Here is a 14,227-nt window from a genome sequence, read left to right as displayed (position 1 = left end):
CAAGACCAGTCACCCTGCACAAGGAGAGAGAGCAGAGCTGTGGGAGGGGCCCAGCAGGTTGCCTGCAGAAAGCTACAGAAGAGGGCAGAGAAAATACCAGTCACCCTGCACAAGGAGAGAGAGAGAAAAGCTGTGGGAGGGGCTCAGGCCCCACCCATTACAATCAACTAAAGAACGGGTGGAGGCAAGACCAGTCACCCTGCACAAGGAGAGAGAGCAGAGCTGTGGGAGGGGCCCAGCAGGTTGCCTGCAGAAAGCTACAGAAGGGGGCGGAGAAAAGACCAGTCGCCCTGCACAAGGAGAGAGAGAGAAAAGCTGTGGCAAGGGCTCAGGCCCCACCCATTACAATCAACTAAAGAACGGGTGGAGGCAAGACCAGTCACCCTGCACAAGGAGAGAGAGCAGAGCTGTAGGAGGGGCCCAGCAGGCTCCACCTACTGCTGGCTGCCTGCAGAAAACTACAGGAGGGGGCGGAGACAAGACCAGTCACCCTGCACAAGGAGAGAGAGCAGAGCTGTAGGAGGGGCCCAGCAGGCTGCCTGCAGAAAGCTACAGAAGGGGGCGGAGAAAAGACCAGTCGCCCTGCACAAGGAGAGAGAGAGAAAAGCTGTGGGAGGGGCTCAGGCCCCACCCATTACAAACAACTAAAGAACGGGTGGAGGCAAGACCAGTCACCCTGCACAAGGAGAGAGAGCAGAGCTGTGGGAGGGGCCCAGCAGGTTGCCTGCAGAAAGCTACAGAAGGGGGCGGAGAAAAGACCAGTCGCCCTGCACAAGGAGAGAGAGAGAAAAGCTGTGGCAAGGGCTCAGGCCCCACCCATTACAATCAACTAAAGAACGGGTGGAGGCAAGACCAGTCACCCTGCACAAGGAGAGAGAGCAGAGCTGTAGGAGGGGCCCAGCAGGCTCCACCTACTGCTGGCTGCCTGCAGAAAACTACAGGAGGGGGCGGAGACAAGACCAGTCACCCTGCACAAGGAGAGAGAGCAGAGCTGTAGGAGGGGCCCAGCAGGCTCCACCTACTACTGGCTGCCTGCAGAAAACTACAGGAGGGGGCGGAGACAAGACCAGTCACCCTGCACAAGGAGAGAGAGCAGAGCTGTAGGAGGGGCCCAGCAGGCTCCACCTACTACTGGCTGCCTGCAGAAAACTACAGGAGGGGGCGGAGACAAGACCAGTCACCCTGCACAAGGAGAGAGAGCAGAGCTGTAGGAGGGGCCCAGCAGGCTCCACCTACTACAGGCTGCCTGCAGAAAACTACAGGAGGGGGCGGAGACAAGACCAGTCACCCTGCACAAGGAGAGAGAGCAGAGCTGTAGGAGGGGCCCAGCAGGCTCCACCTACTACAGGCTGCCTGCAGAAAACTACAGGAGGGGGCGGAGACAAGACCAGTCACTCTGCACAAGGAGAGGGAGCAGCAGTGAGCGGTCTTTATTACACTGGATTACTACACAGGTCTGGAAGAAATGGCCCCACTGTGGAAACTCACTCCTGGTGACCATTGTAACTGCGACAGAAAGTGAAGGAAAATCCAAAATTTTAAAAAGAAGAATAGAGGGGAAATCTTCCAGTGGAGGGCAGTGAGAGGAGACTGACTTCACGTGTCCTGATGTCATCACTGACACTGGAACTGAAAGTGATGGGGAAATCCAACATTTTGAGTTTTCACCAGAAAAGTAAAAAAAAGAGAAAAAAAAAAGGGAAATCTTAGAATGGAGACGAGTGTTTTGGTGGCATCTAAGAGGGGATCTCCCTCACCTTGGGAATATTTCCTCTCACTTCCTGTTGTGTCTACAGGACAAGGAAGTCAAGGGAAATCTCTCTTTAGCTCTAGGCTGATAGTGGCCTCTGTTAAATGTCAGCCTATAATTGGTTTTCCTTTCAATGCAAATGTTACTCTGAGAAGTGATCTGTCATCTCAAGGAAAAGATTTAAGAAAGACGTTTACTATTTAAATTTCTAATAAAACAAAAAATTCTTCCTTGTTATGTGATACCTCCTACATGGCACATAAGCTTCTTCACTGTACCTGTCTGGATTCTTCCCGGCTGAGGCTGACGTGTATTTACAAGTCTTCCAAACAAACGCGCATTGCATATTTGTTTTTGGTTCTTTACCTTAAATTTCATCTCTTTGCTGATAGTACATTAGATACAGTGGCAAGAAAAAGTATGTGAACCCATTGGAACTGGTTTTCTGCAGTAATTTGCTGTAAAATGTGATCCTCACCTAAAGCCGGCCATAGATGGTGTGATTTTGGCTGCAGCAAAGAAAACCGCTTGATTTCCCCATCAACACATTCAGTATTGATAGAGGAATCCCTCCCATGGAGCTATTGTGTTTTCCTGGTGGGGGGGGGGGGGGAGCCGTTAACACACAGAAATTTTTGCTAGCTGCTAGAAAAAAAAAATCCCACAGGGCGGGTTGTCCCTAAATTGATTGATCGATCAGCTTGGGTTACAATCGGCCTGTCCATACACGGTTCCCATCTAGGCCAGTCCCTCTGAACCGGAAGATATTTGAACCATCTATGGCTGGCTTTAAAGTGGTGTTCCGGCCGAAATTATACTTTTTAAATAAAAATCCCCCTATAATACACAAGCTTAATGTATTCTAGTAAAGTTAGTCTGTAAACGAAGGTCTGTTTTGTTAGTTTATAGCAGTAGTTTGTTATTTTATAAACTTACAGCAGGCCGTGGCCATCTTAAGCGTGGGCATCTGAAGCCAGACTGTATTTCTTCCTGGATCTCATCCTTGCAGATCTCGCACACGCTCAGTGCAGCACAAGCAGTGTAATAGGTTTCAGGTCAGGTTTCCATAGCAACGGCAGTGTCAGAGGAAGTTGCTGCCCCTTCCCAGAAGGCATTGCAAACAGGAAATGATGCGATGGGCCACGGCCAGGGAGGAGGAAGTGAAGAATGAATACAGCAGATATACAGTAGGTGCTGAGAATAAGAATAAAAAAATATCCAATTCGTTCACAGTGCACAGTTTAGTGAGGGATGCTGAAGAGTTGTAAAAGTGGATGGAACTCCACTTTAAAGTGATATAAAAGGTTTTCAGCCGGATAGCCAATCAAAGTCGAGATCGGCTTTGTTCAGCTGTTTGCAACAGTCACCCGGAAGCGATCACATGACACCACTTTTCCGTTTACCCGGATGACAACGCCACCATTTTTTTAACCACTTAAGAACCGCCTGTCACAGTTGTACGTCGGCTGTTTGAAGTGGAATGCTGTTGTCATGGCAGCAGCTACCCTGTTTCCCCGAAAATAAGACCTAGCGTGATTGTCGGTGATGGCTGCAATATAGCCCTACCCCCCAAAATAAGCCCTAGTTAAAGTCCTTGTAGGTCTTATTTTCAGGGTAGGGCTTATTTTCGGGAAAACAGGGTAGGGCTTATTTGGGGGGGTAGGGCTTATATTGCAGCCATCCCTGACAATCACGCTAGGGCTTATTTTCGGGGAAACAGCGTAGCTGCCATAACCCCCGGTAACCTCTTCAACAGTGGGTGGTCCGCTTTCAGATAAAAGTGGTTTCCGCTGCGAATTTGCCGCAAGATCACTTTTATCGGCCGCACTCTGGTCATCTCCGCCGCTTACCGGAGCCGTTGGTAGCGGTGGAGGCGATCAGGTCCTCTCCCCTCACAGGCTGGATGCCAAGTGAGGGAAAGACGGCCCCCATTCGGCTCCACGCCATTGGATGGCGGAAGCAGCGTCAAACGTCACTTCCGCCTAATGGTCTTAAAGGGGAATTTTTTTTTTTTTTTTTTGCAAAGATAGAAAAGTAAAATAAATAAGAAAAAAACAAAACGAATGTAAAACGCCCCGTCCCGCTGAGCTCACGCGCAGAAGCGAACGTATACGTAAGCCGCGCCCGCATATGAAAACGGTGTTCAAACCACACATGTGAGGTATCGCCGCGATCGTTAGAGCGAGAGCAATAATTCTAGCCGTAGACCTCCTCTGTAACTTAAAACGTGCAACCTGTAGACATTTTTAAACGTTTCCTATTAAGGGTCAAAGTTTGTCGCCATTCCTTGAGCGGGAGCGCAATTATGAAGTGTGACATGTTGGGTATCGATTTACTCGGCGTAATATTATCTTTCACAATATAAAAAAAAATTGGGCTATCTTTACTGTTTTCTTTTATTTTATTTTTTTTATTCAAAAAAATTTAGTTTATTTTATCCTAAAAAAAAAAAAAAAAAAAATTGCGCTTACAAGACCATTGCGCAAATAAAGTATTGCAACGACCGCCTTTTTTTTTTTTTTCTAGGGTGTCTGAAAAAAAATATATATAATGTTTGGGGGTTCTAAATAATTTTCTAGAAAAAAAAACAAAAAACGAATTTTAACTTATAAACGCCAAGTCCGTTTAAAAAAAAAAAAAAAAAAAAAAAAAAAGTCAACAACTACAAACACTGTAGCTGCTGACTTTTAATAAGGGCACTTACCTGTCCAGCAAGCCCGCAGTGTCAACCCCCCGAGGCCGATCCGTCCATCGGATCAGGTGCCGGCGCCGCCATCCTAACTAAGGGAAACAGGCAGTGGAACCTTGCGGCTTCACTGCCCGTTTCCTACTACGCATGCACGAGTCGCGTGGCGCTTTGTGAATGGCCCTGTTGTTTTCTGGGACACACACAGGTCCCAGAATACAACAGGGCAGCTCACCGAAGAGGAGGAAGTGACAGAACAGCGCGGAATAGGAAGAGGCAGATTGGGAAGACTGCCTAGCAACTGGGGCTTCTGGTAAGTAAACTTTTTTTTTTTTTTTCAAATTTTTTTTTTTTTCAAATTTTTTTTTTTTTTTCAAATTTTTTTTTATATATTTTTTTCTAGAATTTTAATGCCATTTTTTATTTTAGGGTGGACCTCCGCTTTAAGTAGTTAAATATCAGAAGAATTCAATAATCCCCGATCTTGGTGTTTTGAATGCTTTTAAGGGCAGAGGAGGTATTTGGGGTCTTATTGACCTCAGATCTCTCCATAAAGAGTACCTGTCACATACCTTTTGCTGTCACATGGATGTTTACAGTGACAGCAATAAAAATGCAAAAAAAACTTAAAGCAACAGTGAAAAAATAAAACAAATGAATACCGTATATACTCGAGTATAAGCCGAGTTTTTCAGTACATTTTTTTGTGTTGAAACTGCCCCCCTCGGCTTATACTCGAGTCAAGCATTTTTCTGCAGCAAAGAATGACATTTTCTGAACCGACTTTGGGGCCCCGTATCTCGAGTATAAGACGAGGGTGAGAAATGCGCAGCTACTGTAAGTGGAAAAGAGGGTCAACAATGCCCATTTGCAGCCTCACTGTGCCCATTTGCAGCCATAGGTCTCCCAAACTTCAAACTCGGTAGTTAAGGGTTCCTAGATGCCCCCCTAGCTGCAGCCAAAATTTGGGGTCTCTGGACCCAAAGGGTCCCGAAATGACATTGCTGCAGATGGACACAGTTGACTGACTTTGGGGCCCCGTATCTTGGGGCCACTTGGAGCTAGGAACCCCAAATTTGGTGTGCAAACCCAGTGGAACTAGCACTACAACATATCCAAAGTTGGGGTTTCTATCACTAGGTGGCCCCAAATTCGGTTCGGAAAATATCATTCTCTGCTGCAGAAAAGTGCTTGACATTTTCCGAACCGAATTTGGGGCCCCGTATCTCGGGTACTACTTGGTGCTAGGAACCCCAGCTTTGGATATGTTGTAGTGCTTGTTCCACTGGGTTTGCATACCAAATTTGGGGTTCCTAGCATCAAGTGGCCCCAAAGTCGGTCAACTGTGTCCATCTGCAGCAATGTCATTTCGGGACCCTTTGGGTCCAGAGACCCCAAATTTTGGCTGCAGCTAGGGGGGCATATAGGAACCCTTAACTACTGAGTTTGAAGTTCGGGGGACCTATGGCTGCAAATGGGCACAGTGAGGCTGCAAATGGGCACAGTGAGGCTGCAAATGGGCACATTGAGGCTGCAAATGGGCACAGTGAGGCTGCAAATGGGCATTGTTGACCCTCTTTTTCCACTGACAGTAGCTGCGCATTTCTCACCCTAGGCTTATACTCGAGTCAATAAGATTTGGGGTAAAATTAGGTGGGTCGGCTTATACTCGAGTATATACGGTAATTAACTAACAAATAAAAAAAATGTACAATTTCCCTGTCTATTGTTGTGACTGAGATGAGGATCAGTTCATATTTTATGGCAAATTACTGCAGAAAACCAACTAATTCCAAGGGTTTCACATACTTTTTCTTGCCACATACTAACTTACTTGGCTATTTCTGATATTGTCTTGTTTGCTGTCTCTACGGGTAACGCATCTTCCTTCATTGGTCATTTTTTGGTTCTTTTTCCCCAGAGCGAACCTCAGCGACTCGTACTTCACCAACCGCCAAGACCGCTACATCCTCCTGCAGGGCTGCGCCCAGCTGGCCGACTTCTTTAGCGAGCTGGTGGAGGCGGTCGGAGACGTGTCTCTGCAACTACAGCCGGATGATACCATGGAGGTCGAAGAAGGCATGGAGCACCCCTATCAAGGTGGGACGTTCCTCACTTCTGCCACCATAAACGAGTCTTTTATAGCTAGCAGTGGTGAAAGTGGTTCTGACGTTTACATTTTTTTTTTTTATCCTAATTCATTCTCTTAAGGTAAAAAAAAAAAAATCCCTACTAACTGTCCTACCCACCCCTATCCCTGAACACTTACCTGACCTCCGTCCCGGGCTGTAGCACAGCTTCTCTCATTTCCTTCTCTCACAGGAGACACTGTGGGCAGTGCAGCTCCATAGGTCAGTCAAACTCTTGTAAGGAGGGAGTTGGGTGTAGCTTACCAGCGCTGTGTGTGTGTCAATGGATGCACACAGCCCGGCTCAGGAGCACATGCACACGGGTGCTTCCTTAGCATCTGGTTTGCTGAGGAGGTACCAAGAGGAAGGAGGCGTGGGCAGCGACGGTTGAGGGGGTAAGGGACCACTCTGTGCAATATCTTTCTACACGGCAGGTAATTATTTTCTGGTACAATCATTTTATTTGTTAAAAAAAAGCTCAGTAGCAAAAAATTTTTTTAAGATTTTCTGTCTTTTTTCATTTTTTTTTTTTCTTTTAGCAAACAATTAAAAACCTCAGTGGTGATTAGATACCACCAAAAGAAAGCTCTATTTGTGTGATAAAAATGATAAAAAAAATATCATATGGGTACAGTGTTGGATGACCGCGTAATTGTCATTCAAAATGCAACAGCACTGAAAGATGAAAATTGGGCCGGGCAGGAAGGGGGTGAAAGTTCCGGGTATTGAAGTGGTTAATATAACTTAAAAGTGCCAAAATGTATCTACACCCAAGAAGAAAAATGTCATATATTGCAGCTTACCGGTCCTTAGATGTGGTGGCTGCATTCCTTTTCTTTTTTTTCAGTTGTTTAATTTGTATTCACCTGATGAACCTGCCAGTAATACAGTTCTTGTCCAAAGGTGACACATTTCCTGTACTAGGACAGGACTACAGAACACCTCCTCCTTTTCTCTATAATAGTGGTCTCCAAACTGTGGCCCAAGGGCCTGATGCAGCCCTTTGCTAGTCTTTATCTGGTCCTTGGGGCATTATTCCAGCTATTGACACAAATGATGGGGCACTATTCCTCCAAATGACACCAACGATGGGGCACTATTCCTCCCAGTGACAGCAATGATGGGGCACTATTCCTCCCACTGACACCAATGATGGAACACTATTCCTCCCAGTGACACCAATGATGGGGCACTATTCCTCCCATTGATACCAATGATGGGGCACTATTCCTCCCATTGATACCAATGATGGGGCACTATTCCTCCCATTGATACCAATGATGGGGCACTATTCCTCCCATTGATACCAATGATGGGGCACTATTCCTCCCATTGATACCAATGATGGGACACTATTCCTCCCATTGATACCAATGATGGGGCACTATTCCTCCCACTGACACCAATGATGGGACACTATTCCTCCCAGTGACACCAATGATGGGGCACTGTTCCTTCCACTGATGCCAATGATGGGGCACAATTTCTCCCAGTGACACTAATGATGGGGCACTACTCCTCCCATTGACAACAATAATGGGACACTATTCCTCCCACTGACCACCAATCCTGAGGCCATGTTTATTTACACTGATGCTGTGACCTGGACATTTCCTACCCCCACTGGCCACAATACCCCCCCCCCAACACCCACAGTGGGGCACTATTCTTCCCACTGACACCAATGATGGGGCTCTATTGCTCCCACTGACACCAATGATGGGGCACTATTCCTCTGAATGACACCAATGATGGGGCACTATTCCTCCCACTGACACCAATGATGGGGCACTATTCCTCCCACTGACACCAATGATGGGGCACTATTCCTCCCAGTGACACCAATGATGGGACACTATTCCTCCCACTGATACCAGTGATGGGGTAATTCTTCCCACTGACACCAATGATGGGGCACTATTCCCTTCCACTGACACCAATGATGGGGCACTATTCCTCTTAATGACACCAATGATGGGGCACTATTCCTCCCACTGACACCAATGATGGGGCACTATTCCTCCCACTGATACCAATGATGGGGCAATATTGCTCCCAGGGACTCCATTGATGGGGCACCACTCATCCTATTGACAACAATAATGGGGTACTATCCCTCCTACTAACCACCAATCCTGAGGCCATGTTTATTACACTGATGCAGTGACCTGGACATTTTCTACCCCCCACTGGCCACAATACCCCCCCCCCCCAAGCTGAGGTCTGAAGAACTTTAAACTGGCCCTTTTGTTTGAAAAGTTTGGAGACCCCCGCTCTATAGCAAAGTGGAAGGGGGGAGGTGTATGGTAGTCCAGGCAGGGAAATAGCTGGGAACAATGCAACTGATAACAGTGCAGCACAGGCAGAGAGCACGGGAAGTTATCAGCTCACGAGATTTCTGGAAGAATCAACAGCTATTTTTTTTTTTTTTTGCATCCACAGAACAAATATAACAAAACACAAATGAGAAAATCAGAGACATATATTCTTGGGGTTTACAGACACAGGTGCTGGGCCTATCTATGTTACACTGAGGTAGTGTTTATGGGAAAGTGAAAGTGTTTATCGTAAGACCAGGGATCTTCATACATCTGCTCTGTCTTAGCACACCCCGCCAGCCGCTGGCTGACCCCCCCCCCCCATCCCAACTCAACCCCCCGCCCTGTTTTTCTTATTAACAATATCTTGTGGTTTCATCTGTGTCTCACGATGCTGCATGCCTCCTTTAACATCCTGCCAAATCAAATAGACATGAAAAAAAAAAGATTTACCCGAGATCACATGCAGGACTGCTGGCGTTGACAGGAAGCAAACCCACAAGAAAGTCTCACACTTCAAAAAAAACGCCTTCCAAATAAGAAAAAAAAAAAATATTTTTATTGTCTCTTATTTATAAGGTCTCAGCATGTTTTGCAGAGCTGTACAGCGAGCAGGTAAACACGCCGCCATGACGGTACACGGGAACCTTACTGATCATCATTTGAGACAAGTAGGAAATTGGCCGTGTGGGCTGAGCTACAAGTCAGAGACGGGTGTAAGCGTGGTGATGGCGTGCTGCACTAATAAGACCACACATACAGAGAAGGGTGTAAGCGTGGTGATGGCGTGTTGCACTAATAAGACCGCTCATACAGAGAAGGGTGTAAGCGTGATGATGGCGTGTTGCACTAATAAGACCGCACATACAGAGAAGGGTGTAAGCGTGGTGATGGCGTGTTGCACTAATAAGACCGCACATACAGAGAAGGGTGTAAGCGTGATGATGGCGTGTTGCACTAATAAGACCGCACATACAGAGAAGGGTGTAAGCGTGGTGATGGCGTGTTGCACTAATAAGACCGCACATACAAAGAAGGGTGTAAGCGTGGTGATGGCGTGTTGCACTAATAAGACCGCACATACAAAGAAGGGTGTAAGCGTGGTGAAGGCGTGCTGCATAAATAAGACCGCACATACAAAGAAGGGTGTAAGCATGATGATGGCGTGTTGCACTAATAAGACCGCACATACAGAGAAGGGTGTAAGCGTGGTGATGGCGTGTTGCACTAATAAGACCGCACATACAGAGAAGAGTGTAAGCGTGGTGATGGCGTGTTGCACTAATAAGACCGCACATACAAAGAAGGGTGTAAGCGTAGTGATGGCGTGCTGCATAAATAAGACCGCACATACAGAGACGGGTGTAAGCGTGATGATGGCGTGCTGCACTAATAAGACCGCACATACAGAGAAGGGTGTAAGCGTGATGATGGCGTGCTGCACTAATAAGACCGCACATACAGAGAAGGGTGTAAGCGTGATGATGGCGTGCTGCACTAATAAGACCGCACATACAGAGAAGGGTGTAAGCGTGATGATGGCGTGCTGCACTAATAAGACCGCACATACAGAGAAGGGTGTAAGCGTGATGATGGCGTGCTGCACTAATAAGACCGCACATACAGAGAAGGGTGTAAGCATGGTGATGGCGTGTTGCACTAATAAGACCGCACATACAGAGAAGGGTGTAAGCGTGGTGATGGCGTGTTGCACTAATAAGACCGCACATACAGAGACGGGTGTAAGTGTGATGATGGCGTGCTGCACTAATAAGACCGCACATACAGAGAAGGGTGTAAGCGTGGTGATGGCGTGTTGCACTAATAAGACCGCACATACAGAGACGGGTGTAAGTGTGATGATGGCGTGTTGCACTAATAAGACCGCACATACAGAGAAGGGTGTAAGCGTGGTGATGGCGTGTTGCACTAATAAGACTGCACATACAGAGAAGGGTGTAAGCGTGGTGATGGCGTGTTGCACTAATAAGACTGCACATACAGAGAAGGGTGTAAGCGTGGTGATGGCGTGTTGCACTAATAAGACCGCACATACAGAGAAGGGTGTAAGCGTGGTGATGGCGTGTTGCACTAATAAGACCGCACATACAGAGAAGGGTGTAAGCGTGGTGATGGCGTGTTGCACTAATAAGACCGCACATACAAAGAAGGGTGTAAGCGTGGTGATGGCGTGCTGCATAAATAAGACCGCACATACAAAGAAGGGTGTAAGCATGATGATGGCGTGTTGCACTAATAAGACCGCACATACAGAGAAGGGTGTAAGCGTGGTGATGGCGTGTTGCACAAATAAGACCGCACATACAGAGAAGGGTGTAAGCGTGGTGATGGCGCGCTGCATAAATAAGACCGCACATACAAAGAAGGGTGTAAGCGTGGTGATGGCGTGTTGCACTAATAAGACCGCACATACAAAGAAGGGTGTAAGCGTGGTGATGGCGTGTTGCACTAATAAGACCGCACATACAGAGAAGGGTGTAAGCGTGGTGATGGTGTGTTGCACAAATAAGACCGCACATACAGAGAAGGGTGTAAGCGTGGTGACGGCGTGTTGCACAAATAAGACCGCACATACAGAGAAGGGTGTAAGCGTGGTGATGGCGTGTTGCACTAATAAGACCGCACATACAGAGAAGGGTGTAAGCGTGGTGATGGCGTGTTGCACTAATAAAACCGCACATACAAAGAAGGGTGTAAGCATGATGATGGCGTGTTGCACTAATAAGACCGCACATACAAAGAAGGGTGTAAGCGTGATGATGGCGTGTTGCACTAATAAGACCGCACATACAGAGAAGGGTGTAAGCGTGGTGATGGCCTGTTGCACTAATAAGACCGCACATACAAAGAAGGGTGTAAGCATGATGATGGCGTGTTGCACTAATAAGACTGCACATACAGAGAAGGGTGTAAGCGTGGTGATGGCGTGTTGCACTAATAAGACCGCACATACAAAGAAGGGTGTAAGTGTGATGATGGCGTGCTGCACAAATAAGACAGTACATACAGAGAAGGGTGTAAGCGTGATGATGGAGTGCTGTGAAAATAAAGGTTGGATGTATACGATCATCGAAGGTGTATGCACCCTGCTGAGCTCTATGATTTCTCGGTCAGAACACTTATGCCGCGTACACACGAGCGGATTTTCCGTCAGAAAAAACTTGGATGGTTTTTCCGACGGAATTCCGCTCAAGCTTGCCTTGCATACACACGGGTCACACAAAAAGTTCGCTGAACTTTCGACCGCCAAGAACGCGGTGAAGTACAACACTACGACGAGCCGAGAAAATTAAGTTCAATGCTTCCGAGCATGCGTCAAATTGTTTCCGAGCATACGTAGGAATTTTGCACGTCGGAATTGCATACAGACGATCACATTTTCCGATAGGAACTTTTTCCGACTGAAAAATTGAGAACCTGCTCTCAATCTTTTGCTGGCTGGAATTCGGCCAGCAAAAAGTCAGATGGAGCGTACACACGGTCGCATTTTCCGACCGAAAGCTCTCATCGGTCTTTTGCTGGCCGAATTTCCGATCGTGTGTACGGGGCATTAAGGGAGGCCAAATGGTTCAGCATGTATAGGAGCACAGCACGTCAGGATATGTCTTTCTCGGGAAAGAAAATCATCACCGCTCTAGAAAGGTCAATCAGGAACAGACATCTCCTCCATGCTGGAAGTAACCGGTGCCGGCAATGCTTATAATGAAGTAGTAAGAAGAAGTCCTGGACAGCCGCACTCAAAATAATGTTTTACCCTTATTGAATGATGATCATAAAAGATGCATGCTACAGCAGAAAAATGACGCGTTTCACACTGTAGTCAGTGCTTAATCATAGTTAAGCACTGACTACAGTGTGAAACGCGTCAGCTTTCTTGCATTTTTCTGCTGTGGCATGTATCTTTCATGATCATCATTTAATAAAGGTAAAACATTATTTTGAGTGCGGCTGTCCAGGACTTCTTCTTACTACTTCTTTTCTCGGGAACACATGGGGGGGGGGAGAATTTACTAAAACTGGAGCACACAGAATCTGGTGCAGCCTTGCATAGTAACCAATCAGCTTCTAACTTCAGCTTGTTTGGTTAAAATGTAACTCCACTTTCGTGGGGAGAGGGGAATAGCGAAAAAAAAATAATAATAATAATATAGCGTATACAGTTGTGACACAGTCATATTGCAATTGGATAGAATTGGCTGCAGAATAGGTAAGTACATCGATTTTTGCTTTACAGGGTTAGATAGATTAGGTTTAGAATGTGTCAGAGAGCAGGTTTAGAGTTAGTTCTTTTTTGCCCGGACTTACACTTTAAGACGGAATTAAACCATCCTGTCATTTACAGCAAAGGAAGCTGCTTCTGTTTGATCTGCAGCTGCCATGGTGCTGCACATGTGATCAGTTATGACACCGGCCATTTGATGGTTTGACCGTTTGGTTGAGGACACAAGCAAACGTGACAGTTAGCAACCCTGGCATTCCAGGAATGTAACCTTTTTTTTTTTTAAACCATCAAATCGATGGGTTTAGTTCTACTTTATGATTTACTGATGGGGCTTTGGGCTTCAGCAAAATGGCCGCCTCCGACAAGAAGAAACAGGAGTGATGCTGGAGGCAATTTACAGCACACAAGAATGGTGGTAGCTTAACCACTTGACATCCGCGCTATAGCCAAATGACGGCTACAGCGCGGACCTGAATTCCCGGGAGGCCGTCATATGACGGCCTCCCCTGTGCACGCGCCCTGCGCGTGTCCTACAGGGCGCGCGGGGAGGGCGCTGTGATCACCGAGTCACTGAGACTTGAGTGATCACCGATCCGAGTAAGGGGCCAGTCCTGGCCCCTTACCATGTGATCAGCTGTCAGCCAATGACAGCTGATCACATGATCAAAACAAAAGCTCAGTGATCGTTTTTTTTTTTTTTTTCTCCTCGCGCTGACAGTGCAGGGAGAAAAAAAAGCCGATCACCAGCCCATCAGCAAGGGACATCGGTCCCGAAGAGGAAGAGGCAATAATGCCTCATATGTGCCACCTGCCATTGCCACCAGTGCCACCTATCAATGCCTACAAGTACCACCTATCAATGCCTATGAGTGCCACCTATCAATGCCTACCAGTGGTGCCAATCAGTGCCACCTAGCAGTGTTGCCTATCAGTGTAACCGATCGGTGCCCATTATTGCCACCCATCAGTGCCCATCACTGCCACCCATCAGTGCCCATCACTGACACCTATCTGTGGCCATCAGTGCCACCTCATCAGCATACATCAATGAAGGAGAAAAATTACCTTTTTTAAAATTTTATAATAAAAAAAAAAAATTTT

The 14,227-nt window shown here is 46.8% G+C and overlaps 1 protein-coding gene across 1 annotated transcript in view; it reads left to right on the top strand.

Annotated features, from left to right (window-relative positions):
• The window catches only part of PGS1 (phosphatidylglycerophosphate synthase 1), a 116,239-nt gene that overhangs the window by 59,889 nt on the left and 42,123 nt on the right, over nt 1–14,227 (top strand). Inside the window, exon 6 of the mRNA XM_073606912.1 lies at nt 6,358–6,536. Within this exon, the coding sequence (XP_073463013.1) occupies nt 6,358–6,536 (179 nt within the window). The remainder of the gene's footprint in view (nt 1–6,357; nt 6,537–14,227) is intronic.

This window comes from Aquarana catesbeiana, linkage group LG12, assembly GCF_042186555.1.
Source record: "Aquarana catesbeiana isolate 2022-GZ linkage group LG12, ASM4218655v1, whole genome shotgun sequence".
Classification (NCBI taxonomy): Eukaryota; Metazoa; Chordata; class Amphibia; order Anura; family Ranidae; genus Aquarana; species Aquarana catesbeiana.
This window is presented reverse-complemented; position numbering and strand designations above follow the sequence as displayed.